A 15,387-nucleotide genomic window follows, 5' to 3' on the forward strand; every position below is an offset into this window, starting at 1 on the left:
CCAATAGTCCATCTAGTCCAGCATCCTGTCTCACACAGTGGCCAACCAGTTCCTCTGGACAGCCAACAACAGGGCATAGAGGACAAGGCCTTCGCCTGATAAGAAGAGCCTTGCTGAACCAGACCAATAGTCCATCTAGTCCAGCATCCTGTCTCACACAGAGGCCAACCAGTTCCTCTGGAGGGCCAACAACAGGGCATAGAGGACAAGGTCTTGGCCTGCTAAGAACAGAAGAGGCTTGTTGAACCAGGCCAATAGTCCATCTAGTCCAGCATCCTGTCTCACACACTGGCCAACCAGTTCCTCTGGACACCCAACAACAGGGCATAGAGGACGCCTTCCCCTGATAAGAACAGAAGAGCCTTGCTGAACCAGGCCAATAGTCCATCTAGTCCAGCATCCTGTCTCACACAGGGGCCAACCAGTTTCTCTGGAGGGCCAACAACAGGGCACAGAGGCCGAGGCCTTTCCCTGAGGTTGCCTCCTGGCTCTGGGATTCAGAGGATTAGTGCCTCTGAATGTGGAGGTTCCCCTCAGTCACCATGGCCACTGATAATATCCTCTATGAATCTATTGAATCCCCCTTTTAAAGCTGAGTATTCCTGTGGCCATCACTACATCCTCTAGCAGAGAATTCCACATTTTAATTTTAAGTTACAATAATTTTCTTTCAAATTGGCTGGAATTGTGGCCACACTCGTGTATGGCGGTGGCCAACAACACCCTCCCTAGGAAGGACCCATACGACAGAGGTGTTCCATCAATATTAATACTACTCAGGCTTATCACGATGAATGGGCAATAGGATGAATGTTAAACAAATTAATTAATGATTATCCACTTTACTTAAAAATGTTTCTCACAGAACGGGGGCACTTTATAATAAATGGACATTCGTTCGCGCTAAATGACTAATGAAATTTCTACTGCATTAATTATTATATCCGGCAAAAGCGGCAAAATGAATTTGCCGTGATCAGTCTCATTAATACAGACACCAAAAGTAATAAAAGATCCGCCGGTTATCAAGAATATCTCGTGTTATGGGGATGGTTTCAAGCGAAGTTTAATTTGATCATTTGACTTAAGGTAATATCCGAGGTATTATAATAATTAGGCTTGGAAGACCGCCATTATTGCATTATGGCTGCAGATCGGGAATGATCTATATGTTATCAACAAATACTTGAAATGGAAGATAAGGAAGACCATCTTAAGGGTTAGGAAACACCTCTGGGTGGGGAAATACCTGGAGATTTTGGGAGTAGAGCCCGGCGAAGGTGGAGTTTGAGGAGGGGAGTGACCTCAGCAGGGTATAATGCCATAGAGTCCACCCTCTAAAGCAAGCAATTTTCTCCAGGGGAGCTGATGTTGGTCATCTGAAGATCAACTCTCATAGTGGGAGATCTCCAGGTGCCACCTGGAGGTGGCAACCCTACCTGGGTTCCATATTCCATTCCCCCACTACTAGGGAGTCAGTCCCGGGTAGTCAGCAGTCAATCCCATGCTGTACTTCCAAGTAAGTATGCCTAGGATAGGGCTGTAAATGAAATCAGGTCCTTGGCGAATTTTTGGAACTCAGAATCTCCAGATCATTTTCATTAAGCGTGTCTGCCTAGGAAGCACAATCCAAACTGTTATGAACTTGGTCTCTGGAACCAGTTCTCCTAGGCAGATTTCTTCGGCAGTATAAGAATGTCACTTCTATGCAGGGTGCTCTCTGTGAGTGAGTGTGTGTGTGCGTGAAGTATTTATTGGGTTTTATGTAAGCTGCCCTGAGCCCGCCTCGGCTGGGGGGGGCGGGGTAAAAGTCTAAATAATAAATAAATAAGTGCCATCAGGTTGCTTCTGACATGGCGACCCTATGAATTAATGACCTCCAAAATGTCCAATCATCAACAACCTTGCAAACCGAGGGGCCTTTGTGGCTTCCTTGATGGAGTCAATCCATCTTGTTTTGGTTCTTCCTCTTTTCCTCCCGCCTTCCACCTTCCCTAGCATTATTGTCTTTCCCAGGGGCTCTTGTCCTCTTGTCTTCATCTCGCAGGGCATACGGCTGCCCCATACAGTCCATAGAAAATCATGCCCAGTAGCATATTTAGGGTTATACAGTATAGTCTGTGAGTTTTAGAACAGTCTTGCTAAAAGACAGTCAGACAAATGCACATAATGGCGACTTGTCTGTCTGACCATTGTCCTATCAAGGTCAGTGTTGTCTGTTCGGACTGGCAGTAGCTCTCCAGGGTCTCAGGCAGAGGACTTTCACCTTACCTGCTAACTGATCCTTTCTTAGTGGAGATCCTAGTGACTGAACTGGGGACCTTCTACATTCAAAGCATATGCTCTGTCACTGGCCCATGGTCTCTTAGCTGAACTTCCGTCAAGGATCTTCTAATCTACTGTCAGGCTCGGGTTGGCTGATCATCTGTACCTGTTGTATTAGTGCCCCAAATTCCTGATGACTGTAGCTATGCTTATTGTATTAACCTCTTTCCCCCTGCCTCCCCCTAGACCTTTATTTCAGCACCAAAGTTCTTATCATCCTCCCTTGCCTGCCACAGGATTCCTGGGGGGGGGGGAGCGAGTGTATGCGTGTAGGAGTAGAACCGCTTGCCTGTGTAACTCTTATAAGCAACCCTCAAGAGATGTCTTTCACACAGGAAGGTGTCCTTGGGAGAAACGCCTTTGATTAGCTAGGGATGGACCGTATATCTCTCATGGTCTGGATGGTATTGCTGACGTGTAAGAATGGAATGTGTGACTGTGACTATATGCACCTTTCCCGCCTTAATGCTTTAGTTCTGACAGAGAGATCATTCCCTGAACATCTCATATCTTCTACTTCAACCAAGAAAGTGTCTACACTCTAGCTCCTCCAATGGCAAGCTTCTCTGTGTCATGATGAATGAATGAATGAATGAAATACGGTGTTCAAAATGCACGCACCATGCTCCCCCCAGCTGAGACCCCCGTCACACGCACATGCTCCCCTGTGAAGCAGGATTGCACTTGCTCCCACCCTGTTGGGTGCGCAAGGGAAAGGAGTTGGCAACGTGCCAAATTACAGTCTGGCTGACGTTTTTCCCCGTCTCTTTGTCTTGAGAGATGCAATTGCTCCGCTTAAAACGCCACCGTCTTTCTCAGACCGAACCCGCAAACCGTTTTAAAAGGCAAGCTGTTCGAGAGGTCCTTCATACTCACTAAACCAGAAGGTCCAGATGCTCTCCTTGTAGTCTCCAAAAAACCAACACCTCCAAAAGAACCCTTCATGGTGGAAGGTGAGGACTTCTCTGCTGTCGTTCCTCTGCTCTCCCTTTACAGCCTAGAAATTAAGGACAAAAATTAGCCAGGACTGTTATTTTTTACTTTTATTTAATTTATTAAATTTATACTCCACCCTACCTCGCAAGCGGACTCAGGGCGACTTACATAATTGGTCTATAGGTCACCGTACAGTCACATAAAAACAATTTAAAATTCAATACAATAAGCTAGAACACAACCTCATAAAGTGCTAGTGCTAATACACTGAATGCATAAGATGGCGTGTTGAAATTACCATACAACCAGTGTTCCCTCTAAGCTGAGTTACTGTGAGCTAGCTCACAGTTTTTTAGCCTCTGGCTCACACATTTTTGTCTTAGCTCAGGAAGGATGGCTCCAGAGTGAACTATTTTATGCAGGTGCCAAATGGCTCGCTCACAACTTTAACGCAGGTGGCACACAAAGTAGAATTTTTGCTCATGAGACTCCACAGCTTAGCGGGAACATTGCATACAACCAGACAGTTTCGCGCAATGATCTTCTAGAGCACGAGTTATGGAACTCACTGTGCTTTTGTTTTCCTTCAATGTAGCAAAGAAACTATATTTTTCCCATGTACGTGGCTAATATTAGAATTCAGCTTTAAGTCCTAATTTCTCCATCTTGTACGAAGATCTGCAACTAACATATAAGGATTCTAGCCCAATAGCACCGCAGAGAGCAATCAGGTGCCCTGGGACCCAACTCTAGCTACTCTAGTGCAAAACAACCAGGGCTGCCCTCAGAAACTGACATCCAAAGTTGCCTTCCACTGAATCAGACGGTTGGTCCATCTAGCACAGCTTTCTCTCCTCCAGTCAGTAGCAGTTTCGCACAGTCAGGGGCAGGGAAAAGTCTTTCCCAGCATCTGCTTCCTAAGGTCCTTTGAACTCGAGATGCCAGGGATCAAACCAGGGGCTGTCTGACTTCAGAGCATCTGCTCTCCCGACTGAGTATGACCTCCTCCCTGAAAAACCTCCAAGGCACACATCTCCCTTCCCTCTTCTTGACCCAAGCTGGAGGTATGCAGACACCACAGCACCAGTTAGCCAGTAGGTATTTCTGAACTTAGGTCCTGGTCACATGGAGATTTTGCCGCGCGAAATGCACGGATTTTCGGGGCGCGATCACGCCGCAACATCTGGGAAGCATAGCACACCCGTGGCCAACACTTGGCGTCCCGCCGAAGATGCGGAGTTAAAAAGTACCAAGGAAAGTGCACTAGTATCCAGAAAACGCATGGCACAGGCGGGCATCTGATCGCAGGAGCGCTAGTATCCCGTGGCATCCGGCGCCTGTCCACATCTCATCGCAAACTGGATGTTTTTCGTAAGCACATGCGCACAAACACGAAACTGGAAGCAGTGCTGCTCTGCGGAACTGCGCATGCGCACATGTGATCGGACTCCCATGCTTTTTTTTGCTCCGGGGTGAACAGCCCCGCCTCCCCCCCCCCCCACACGTTATCTGGCCTGTGTGACTGGGGCCTTAAATGGGCATTCTGGAAACATGGTGTCCAGACACGAGCCTGTGCCTGCACTCACCAGTGCCCACCACCAGCACCAAGGCCCCAGAGCCGGGATACTGACCTGGGCTGTGGCCATCAGAGGGAAGGGAGGCTGCCAGGGAACAGGCTGCTTGCCTAAGGCAGACCAGAGACGCTACAGGTTATTAGCTAGTGGATGACTGAAAAGGGATACCTGGACCAGGCAAACAGGTGGGGGTGGGACAGACCCAGGTATAGGGGCTATAGGAGAGCCAGTTAGGTGTAGTGGTTAAGAGCGTGGGCTCTAATCTGGGAGAACCAGGTTTGAGTTCCCACTCCTCCACATGCAGCTGCTGGAGGGACCTTGGGTCAGTCACGAGTTCTCTCAGAGCTGATCTCTCCAGAGCAGTTCTCTCAGTCTCTCAGCCTTACTGGCAACGCTCCCTCTTTTTTTTTTTAGTTTTCAAAATTTTATTTAATTAAAACAATACAAACATGCATACTGAAAGATATAGTACATTGTGTTTTCAATCAATTTCAACTCAGTATCTGTATATTGCACATAACTAGTACTCAGTCTAATCTACTTTTCACTTCTAAAACTTATATGATAAGAGCTCAGCCTAAACACCTGTGAATCAAAAATGTATCCATTCCAGATACTTTCGATTTGAAGGTAGTAGATCATTTTCCACGAAATATGTGATCAGAGGGAACCACCTGCGCACAAATTTGGTATGAGATCCCGTGTGACTACTCGTTCGCCCTTCATATTCATCTGCAATCTTGTCCATTATAAAATGATCCCAACATTTATTTCGCCAATTCTGAATGGTAGGAGGTTTGGGAGACTTCCATGAGGCCGCTATAGTCAGTCTTGCCGTAGCCAATAATGTAGAAGCGAGATCTGATATAGCTGTGGAGTCTTGCAAGCAAGAATGCTACTTTATGAGCGACTGGCATTAAAGTTGTGAGCGAGCGATTTGGCTGCTGCATAAATTCGTTTGCTCTGGAGTCATCCTTCCTGCATGCATATTTCTGCACCAGGCCTTGGTTTCACCTGTGGAAAATATCAGTAGCTTGCCAAAGAGGGTAAGTAGCAGAACCACAAAGAGACCAGCAGTTTCACAGTCAGCTCTGGCGAAAGCTGCAGAGGATGCGGCAAATTTGTTGCTGAACTAGGGATGCCAACCTCCAGGCGGGACCTGAGGATCCCTCGATATTACAGCCTGTTGTATAATTTAGCGGGGTGAAAGGGAATCACGCAGCACACATGTGTAAATTAGTGAAAAGAAAGTTTACTAAAAATGTAGGGAGGGTTACAAAGGAGGATGAAAGAACAATAAAACAGTTTCGCTGACTAGCTACATGTTTTTAGTTACTGTCTACATCATAATGGATTCTTGCACCTGGTCTTAGAACAAAGGGAGGAAGAAGAAACCCCAAATTGCATACGTGCAAAATATCAGGTTACATCACCAAACTATTGATTAGGCAATGACGAGGCTAAAGGTCATTTCATTCTGGATGAGACCTCCTTCTCTACCGTGGGAAATATGTGCATGAAGCTAATTAAGAATTATCATACACAAACAGATTAACTCTTTCATGACATCAGGGAGAGAACTTGCAAATATCCCAACACAGCTTGTCTCCAGATTACAGATATCAATTTCCACGGAGAAAAGGGATGCTTTGGAGGGTGGACTCTATGGCATTGTGCCTCACGGAGGTCTCTGTCCTCTCCAGGTTCCGCTCCCAAATCTCCAGGTGTTTCCAGACCTGGAGCTGGCAACCCTACCCCCTGCCAGTGGCCAGGAAAGACCTGACAACCCTTTGCTGAATGTGTTCAACAGCTGAACTTACCTTATTTGCCTGTGACAGGAGGTGATAACTTTGGTTCAGCACCACATTACTCCAGAGCTTGCTGAACAGGTTTTGCACTGTTTGTTTTTTTCAGAACTATGCATATGCCAGAACACACTGGCAGATATTAACATTGCTAAGAGCTGCTTAAACAGACACTGAACGGTAGGAAACACCAGGCACACCAGTGTTATAAAAATCTGTTGCTACAATCTGCCCACATCTCTGAATTCTCAGCTTTTAATTTTTTAAAAAGCATTGTTAGCTTTTTTTCATTGCAGGGATATAAGGTGTGAACCTTTCCCTTTATACCTGTGCAATGAAAAAGGCCTAGAAATGTAATATTTTTAAAGGCACTGTTACGAAGGAATACCATTCATCTATTAGGAAGGAACAGAAAAAAGTCCATTAAAAGATTAGCTGCCTGTGTGTGACTGGAGAAGAGGACCTGAGTGGAACTGGTGGATGTTCAGTCATCCATTGTTGTGGTTAGTGCATGGATACATACACTGGCATAAGCACAAAGGTATCGACAAAGAAATGTCTGGAGATCCGGCTACTCTACGGATGGAGATGGAACATGTCTTGATCAAGGTCAATGAAACGCATCAAGAATAGAGTTGAGTTTCTTTAAATTAGTAACTCTGCATCTCATTGGATTTGCATAATGTGTTTTCCCCTTGACTTTGGTGTGCCATGCCCTTTAGGAGGGGCAACATAGGCACTGATGAATCATATCAGAGGAGGCTGCATTTGCTTTAGGCAGATGCATGGATTTGCCATAAGGTTGTCACTCGATTCAAGAACACTCAGGTCCCGGTCACACAGAAGGTTTTGGGCCGGAAGAGGGATGGATCAGGGGTGCAGCAAATGGGCGCGATCTCACCGCAACATCTGGGAATCGGTGCGCACCCGTCCCCGATCCATCCCTACAGCCCAGTACTGCGGAGCAAAAAATAAAACCAAGTAAAGAGAAGGAGTTACCTGAAACGCCGCAGCAAGCGGGGCCGTGGGATCGCCGGCGCGTCTGTCATCGGGAGTCTTCAAGGCTCCTGGCCGAACTGCGCATGCGCGCACACGCGCAGCCGGCTGCCTCGGTCTCCCATTGGTGGCTTCCTCCCCGGCATCTGATCGTGCCGGGGAGCAACTGCGTGGCGGCTCAGGGGGTCTGTGTGATCCTGCCGCCGCGTGTCTCTTTTGGTGCGGCTCTAAAAAGCCGCACTTTGGCCGTGTTTTTTTCTGCCGTGTGGCAGGGGCCTTAGTTGATTAATTGTATGAGTTTCAACTGATTAATCAGTTGAACCAGCCCAGATCTGTGCATGAATAAAACAACAGTTCTGGGGAGGGGAAAAACCCCCCAACATTCTTTCATTCTTTGTGCATGATGCTCACATGTGTTACACTGCAGGCACCATCTCAAGCCCAACTAGACCCGACGCTGGGGAGCCGGTGGAATGCACTGGTTAGAGTAGCAGGCCAGGATGTAAAAGATTTGAGTGCAAATCCCCACATCTGCCAGGAAGCTCACCGGATGACCTGAGGGCAGTCCCATTCCCTCAGCCTAACCTACCTTGCAGGGTTGTTATGAAGATAAAATGGAGAAGAGAGAATCCTGCATACTGCCCTGAGTTGCTTGGAGGCATCTACAGGCACATGGATGTAAGTGTGAATTGCCCAGCACCTGCGTAGTTTGGCCTTCGGAAGAGACAACCACGCCTGAGTCGGCACTATGGTTGCCAGCTCTGGGTTGAGAAAACCTGGCGATTTGGGGATGGAGCCTGGGGAAGGTGGACTTTGGAGAGAGGAAGGACCTCAGCGCCGGGGTATAATGCCACAGAATCCACCCTCCAAAGCAGCCGTTTTCTCCAGGAGAGAACATGAACTCTGCTAGGCTGGATATCAGTAGCAATTCGCTGAGGTCTCCAGGCCCACCTAGCATAGGAAAGGAAGAGTGACTTTTTCTGAAAAGGACTCTTCTGCCTCCCGTGAATTGATAAGCACCTACATTAAAAATAATTAACTTTTTTTATAAAGTCTGCCACCTGCTTAACGAGTAGAGATGTTTTCCCTCAATCAACAGATATTCTAATCTGTTCCCAGATTGGATTGATTGACTCAAATATTGCTGTGAGTGCAGGAACACTGAATGGGGGGGAGGGATCTATTACGGGTGGGCTTCTTTCGCGGCATGGCTTTGCATGCTTGGTTGAGTGTGGAACACTGGCCAGGAGGAGGACAGGACAGTGGGCCAGACCTTCTCAGATTAAAGCATCACTCCTCTGGTAGAGTAGCTGTGAGTCTGTCCTCTCCCTAGACAGGAAGGGGAAATGCAGGAACCCAAATGGCAAACACACATCTGGAAAGTCTTCAGACGAGGTTGGCCATCTACAGATGAGCAATACCGGAGGGCAAGATCACTCAAAAGGAGGGTGAAAAGGGCATGCACTATTGTATGCCTGATGCTAAAATGACTACACTGAGGCTACCATACTTTGGTCACATCATGCGAAGACAAGAGTTGAAGGCAGCAGGAAAAGAGGAAGACCCAACAGTAGATGGATTGACTCAGGCTGAGTTCAGACTGGCCCGAGAGAGGCACGTTTCACAAATGGATTAAAGGGGCCGGTTCACACAGCCACAGCTGCCAGGCGTTCCCCAGCCGTACTCAACCCGTCCTATGACGATTCCCTTCCGAGTTAAAGAAGTACCAGGTGAAAGCCGTAGCAAACCCTGGAGGGCGCATTGATCCCGCTTCCCGGAAGTGCATACGCTAAAAGCAGCAAGCAAGCCACATTGCTGCGCCTATGCGCCTGGGCGCATGTTGCCGGAGTGAAAAAAGGCCGCTTACAGCCGCGCCTCCGCCAGGGGTGGGCCAACAGTGCGAATGCTCCCTTGTGCCTCCTCCCCGGTATGCTCCCGCATCAGTAGGTGCAGTGCGACCGGGAATCCCCGGCACAACTTGGTCCAGGTCTTTTTGCCCCGCCTCCCTCGTGCTTCATACTGCCAGTCTGTCCTCAGCCCAAGTCAAGGAAGCCATAGTCTTCAGTTTGCAAGGCCTGAGCAAGGCTATGACTGATGGGACATTTTGGAGGACATTGATTCACAGGGTCTCCGTGAGTCAGAAGTGACTTGACGGCACTTAATGAATAAGAAGAAGAAGAGAGAAGAGATTGGATTCATACCCCGCCCTTCACTTGGAGTCTCAGAGTGGCTTACAGACTCCTTTCCCTTCCCTTCCCCACAACAGACACCCTGTGAGCTATGCTCCCTCTAAGCTGTGGAGTCTTGTGAGCAAAAATTCAACTTTGTGAGCTACTGGTGTTAAAGTTGTGAGTAAGCATTTTGGCTACCGCTTAAATCAGGTTGCTTTGGAATCATCCTTTCTGAGCTAAGACAAAAATGTGTGAGCTGAAGGCTAAAAAACTGTGAGCTGGCTCACACTAACTCAGCTTAGAGGGAACACTAACTCAGCTTAGAGGTGGGGCTGAGAGAGCTCTTGACAGAAACTGCTCTTTTTCAAGGACAGCTCTTATCAGAACTACGGCTTGCCCAAGGTCATCCAGCAGCTGCAAGTGGAGGAGTGGGGAATCAAACCCGGTCCTCCCAGATTAGAGTCTGCGCACTTAACCACTACACCAAACAATGTATGCAAATTGACCCATGCTTGCTCCAAATTTAAATAGCTCCCCTTAGTAGCAGCTCTGTCTACTCTCCCAGTGTTAAGTATGGATCCTCTCAAGGCCCACCTGAGCTCTCTCTTCTTAGAGTAACCACCGCTGGGTTGGGAAATACCTGGAGATTTGGGGAATGGAGCCCAGGGAAGTTGGGATTCGGGGCGGGGAGTGAATTCAGCAGGCTATAATTCCATAGAAGCCAGCCACCCTCCAAAGCAACCATTTTCTTCAAGGGAACAGATTTTAATAGCAGGAGATCTCTAGGTGCCAGCTGGAGGCTGGCATCTGTACACAGCTGACCCTCCTTAATTCCTCCCCCAACAGCATGGGGAGTGTGAGCAGCCCTTCTTCAAACCGCAGGTTGCTGTGGGTCCCTCGAGGCTGCTCAGGAATTGAGCCTCCCTGGCCAGTGCAGGTGATCTAACAATTCAGGAGGAGCACTGGGACGCTGCAAAGGAAAGAGGACGGCCCTCTGACAAAAAATGGCCATTTGGTCACCCTACCCTGGCCAGACAGGGGGGCATTGTCTTCACAAAGGGAAAGTCCCCTGCAGAGGACTGTGCTCCGAGATCGCGAGTCCCACATTCAGTCCTTGGTACCGACCACAGGCATTCAGAGTAGGTAACGCTGAGTTAGAACCTGTTTCTGGTTCACCAAAGGTCTGACTCAGGCTTTGCTCAGTGCACCCTGGTCTGAGTCCAGGAACACCTTAAAGCCCAGCAAGATTTCCAGGGGATGAGCCTTCTAGAATCACAGCTCCCTTTCTCGGGTAGCTGATGCATCCAGCCGTTCTACTGCACAGCTGCCCTTCGAAACTAAACACACTGAGCTAGACAGAGAACTCCCTTAACCTGCACATCCAGGACTCACCCAAGTCATTCCTGCACTGCCCGGGCAAATCGTTAGAACGCAGCTCAGTTGGCACTGCTGCGTTTTTACCACCGCCGGGCCGGGGAGGCAACAAGCACACGAGCCGCACACATGCGTACGGCATGAGTCACTCAGACAGATGCTGTGCAAGTTACTCACCCTCCAGGGTGGCTGCAAGAGACAGCAGTGCTGAGTGGGCGGCTCTGGAGCAGGCCGCGAGTTCAAGACATGGCCACCACCCATTTGACACCGTTACCCTCTCTCCGTGTGGCCGCAGGGCTCTTTTTGTAGCAGGAACTCCTCTGCGTATTAGGCGACACACCCCTAATGTAGCCAATCCTCCAAGAGCTTACAGAGCTCTTCTTACAGGGGCTACTGTCAGCTCTTGGAGGATTGGCTACATTAGGGGTGTGTTGCCTAATATGCAAAGGAGTTCCTGCTACAAAGAGAGACCTGCTTGTTAACTGGCATGTTTGATTAACCGTCACCCCATTTCCCCATGAACAAAGCTCTTAGTCCTCGGCTGAGGACGCTGGTGGCATGGGGTGGGGGGTGTCCTGAGGGTGGGAAAGGCAGCCAGGGCTCAGGAGAGAATGAAGGGGGGGGGGGTATTTGTGAATTTCCTGCATTGTGCAGGGGGTTGGCCTAGAGTGATGCTCTGTGTTCTTGGTGCTGGGGGGGGAGAGCACTGCTGGACCTCCTTATGGCACCTGGTATTTTTTGCCACTGTGTGACAGAGTGTTGGACTAGATGGGCCATTGGCCTGATTCAGCATTGGCTTCTTTTGTGTTCTTATGTAGTGTATAAGGCATCTTCCTAGGTTCTGCCATGTACAGTTAAAGAGGGGTTCCGTGCAAAGGAGCAGCATTTTCAGAAACAAGAGATGCAGATCTAACGACACTTATCTCTTGATAGGAGTTATGTGGGGGTGGTATCCAGCCTCTTACCCCAGGCGGATTGCTGCTTTCTCAAACCTGTTTGCACTAACTTCCCCCCCCCCCGGCAGGGAGGGGATTGGAGGCATGCCCTGAGGTTGCAGGAATTTCCTGCATGTTTGGGGGTGGAGCCTGGGGAGGGCGGGGCTTGAGGAGGGGGGAGACCTCAGTGAGGTATAATACCATACAGCCCATTCTCCAAAGCCCTCATTCTCTTCAGGGGAACTGATCATAGTCTAGAGATCAGTTGTAACGCCGGAAAATCTCCATGCCCTACCTGGACACTGGAATCCTAGAGAGTGACCACCTCAAAGTTACCCAGCAATATTTCTTGGCAGAGTGGGGATTCGAACCCGAGACTCCCAAATCCCACTCTCGCCTCATTAACAAGCCTTGAAGCACACTGCAGAGACGGCAGCTTCAATCCTCCCAACTCTCCATGTGTCTCGTTCCCCAGCGAACGTGTGAATGACAGCGACCACGAATTTTCGTCCCGCTTCTTAAGAATGAATTGAATCTGACGACATCAGCAGGCCAGCTGAAATGACCTCTCCTTTAAGTTTAAAACTCCACCGCTCCAAACTTCCATCTTGGGTGTCTGTTTCAAGGAGCATTCCCCTACCCCCAACAATGGTATTTTTAAAGTGACAGCCCGGCAAAGTATTTCTCGGGTAGCTATTTTTTTCTCGTTACCTCCTTGGTGTGAAGTGTGTTGTTCTCAGGTTCAAATCCTCCGCACGCCTCTGTTGCTAGGAGCCAGTAATCGGTCCCGAAGGCGATCAGGAAGAGCAGAACACCCAAAACCCCAAGGATCCCGGCGATAAAGGCCGCTATTTTGATCTTCATGGCAGCAAGAGGAAGGGAGCAGGGGCTTAAAGTTGAGGAAAGGAGGGGAACGGGGGCAGCGGCCCGCTTGTTAGGAGACCGGGCATGGGGGGGGAGTCTGAGGAGAAGGAGGAGGTTCTATTTTAAGACATGGCTCAGCACCATTTCACGAGCGGTGTTCATTTCACAGGGCGGCGAGGAAAGGACTATGAAAAGCACATGACCTGGGCTGGCAGAACAGCTGAGGCATTAGAGCAAAGGCTACTATGTACGCAATGCATTCTTAAAAGAGGGGTTTTTTTGGGGGGTGGGGGGACACTCAACCAAGGTAACCCTAAATTCTATGCCAAGTGCACCTCCCAACCTAGCCATATGCAAATGAAGCCAGATTATTTGTATTTTGCTTCTTTGGCATTAATTTTATTTTTGCAGAAAGCCACCCAAGGCATTGAAGTGCCCCCTTCCGCCCAGATTCACCAGCTCCTGAAATCAAAGGGCCTGTGACCTCAGGGCAGAACTCAAGCCCCATGGAGGGGTGGCTGGAGCCTGGGGCGGGGCCTAGTAGCTTTTAAGACAGGGGTGGCCAAACTTGCTTAACGTAAGAGCCACACAGAAGAAACGTCAGTTGTCTGAGAGCTGCGAGATATGAACAAATATCACGCACCTGTTTTTCATTGGACAGTATGCAAATTTGCTTTTTTATCAAAGATGGCCTTTTGCCGAAAATGAACCAAGAACACACAGCCAGCTTGGAACTTCTACTGGCCGCCCAGGAACAGCATGAGGGTGAAATGGGGGCTTGCAAGTGGGATGGAGGAAACAGTCGAATATTGTCCCCCTCCCTGAAGTGTCTTCCATAAGTAAAAAATGAGGTTAGGATCCAAGCTTGGTATTTATGATTATGCTGGTTTTAATTCTAGCAATTTACTTCTCGTTTGCTTGCAAGACACCTGGGAGAATATGTATTTTGTTTGGACGTTTGGCGATAGGCATTTTATTAGATTTTTTTTCAAGGAATCGCCAATCATACTTAGTGGCATTTTCACACATTACATGAGTTTGCGACTGACTGTACTCTCCAGAGGACGCTTCAGCCAATCCAAGCTCTCATGACAAATACGCCTGCATGATGCCCGTGTTCCTGAACATGTGTTGCATTCACAGGTTACATTTTAGAGCTATATCAAAATCCCTGTAGGTGTCCCCCTAAAAAAAGATGCAACTGAAAGTGTAGTGAGGGGAAAGAGGGAGACGGAATTTCCGAACTGCCAGAGAATCAAATGGCTATAATTTATTTCCACATCGCCGTGAAGTATTCAATGACACAGCGAATTTGAACACTTTTTATAAGCCTAAAAGGCTGCAAAGAATTAATTTGCCACACATTGAGATCCCGGCCTGGGACTATTTTCCACTTAGCTGTAAGATTTTCAAGACCGACACTGGAAATGAAAGGAGATCGCTGGACAGCAGCATTACCAGCGGATGGAGCTTGTGTTGTCTGCACGGTTAGAGGCGCAGAGCAACGGCAAAAGAACTCTGTGCAACTTTTGATGGATCTTTGTGTCTTGTATTTTTGGAACTGATGTGGCTCTGTACGCGGGATTCCCCCCTGCAGCCAACCCCCCCTTCCCTGTCCCTTCCCACAGATATAGAAACTGAGGCTTGCGCAATGGCTGAGCATGTGCCTTACCACAAAAAGGACACAGACTAGATACTAAATTTAGATGAAATATTTCCCCCTTTCGAGACATACGATTATTAGAGGTGGCCTATGGTGTTTACAGCTCACCAAAGATAGGGGCTGGAGTGAGCAACTCAGCATGCCTGGACATTGGGGGGTGCTACATCACTCTAAGGGAGTATAGGTGTCAGAGGTCATTTCGGGGGGGATCGCGGGGGATCGCAGTTCCCCCGGGTGAGGTACGGGGGCGGGGCACATGACGAAGCCCCGCCCCCTGCTTCCGGCCGCCCCGCTTCCGGCCCTCATTCAGCCAGGAGGAGGCAGGAGAAGAGGGAGGGTAAGTTGCTTCCTCCCCGCCTCTCCCCACCCCTGCCTGCCTGGGGCCAGGGAGGGCCTTTGCGGGGCTTCCTCGCACACCCGCCAGCCTTGCAGGTCCACCGCCGGGCCCCTCATGGGGCTCGGCAGTGGAGCTGCAAGGCCGGCGGCGGAGGCCGGAACCATTGGGGGCAGGGTGTGTGGCCTTATGACACACTTCCGGTGATGTCAGGGGGTGTGGCATATGCTAATGAGTTATGCTAATGAGTCCCCCTAGCTCTTTTTCTACGAAACTACCCCTGATTGGTGTTATCTCCTTGAATGGGATGCCTCCGTTTGTCTTAGTCTGGGAGCTGCCCTCTGACCCCCTCCTCTCTCTCTATGTCCTCTCTCTCTCTGCAAATGGCCTTCCATGGAGACATATTGTCT

The 15,387-nt window shown here is 49.0% G+C and overlaps 1 protein-coding gene across 1 annotated transcript in view; it reads right to left on the minus strand.

The window, feature by feature from the left end:
• The window catches only part of LOC107108327 (transmembrane protein 182-like), a 25,445-nt gene extending 12,368 nt beyond the window's left edge, over positions 1-13,077 (minus strand). Inside the window, exons 1-2 of the mRNA XM_015408749.1 lie at positions 12,828-13,077; positions 3,202-3,322 (exon numbers count right to left, since the gene is read on the minus strand). Of these exons, the coding sequence (XP_015264235.1) occupies positions 3,202-3,322; positions 12,828-12,980 (274 nt within the window). The 5' untranslated portion in view covers positions 12,981-13,077. The remainder of the gene's footprint in view (positions 1-3,201; positions 3,323-12,827) is intronic.
• Between the last annotated feature and the right edge of the window lie 2,310 nt (positions 13,078-15,387).

This window comes from Gekko japonicus, unplaced genomic scaffold (assembly GCF_001447785.1).
Source record: "Gekko japonicus isolate JY-2015 unplaced genomic scaffold, Gekko_japonicus_V1.1 scaffold2551, whole genome shotgun sequence".
Taxonomy (NCBI): domain Eukaryota; kingdom Metazoa; phylum Chordata; class Lepidosauria; order Squamata; family Gekkonidae; genus Gekko; species Gekko japonicus.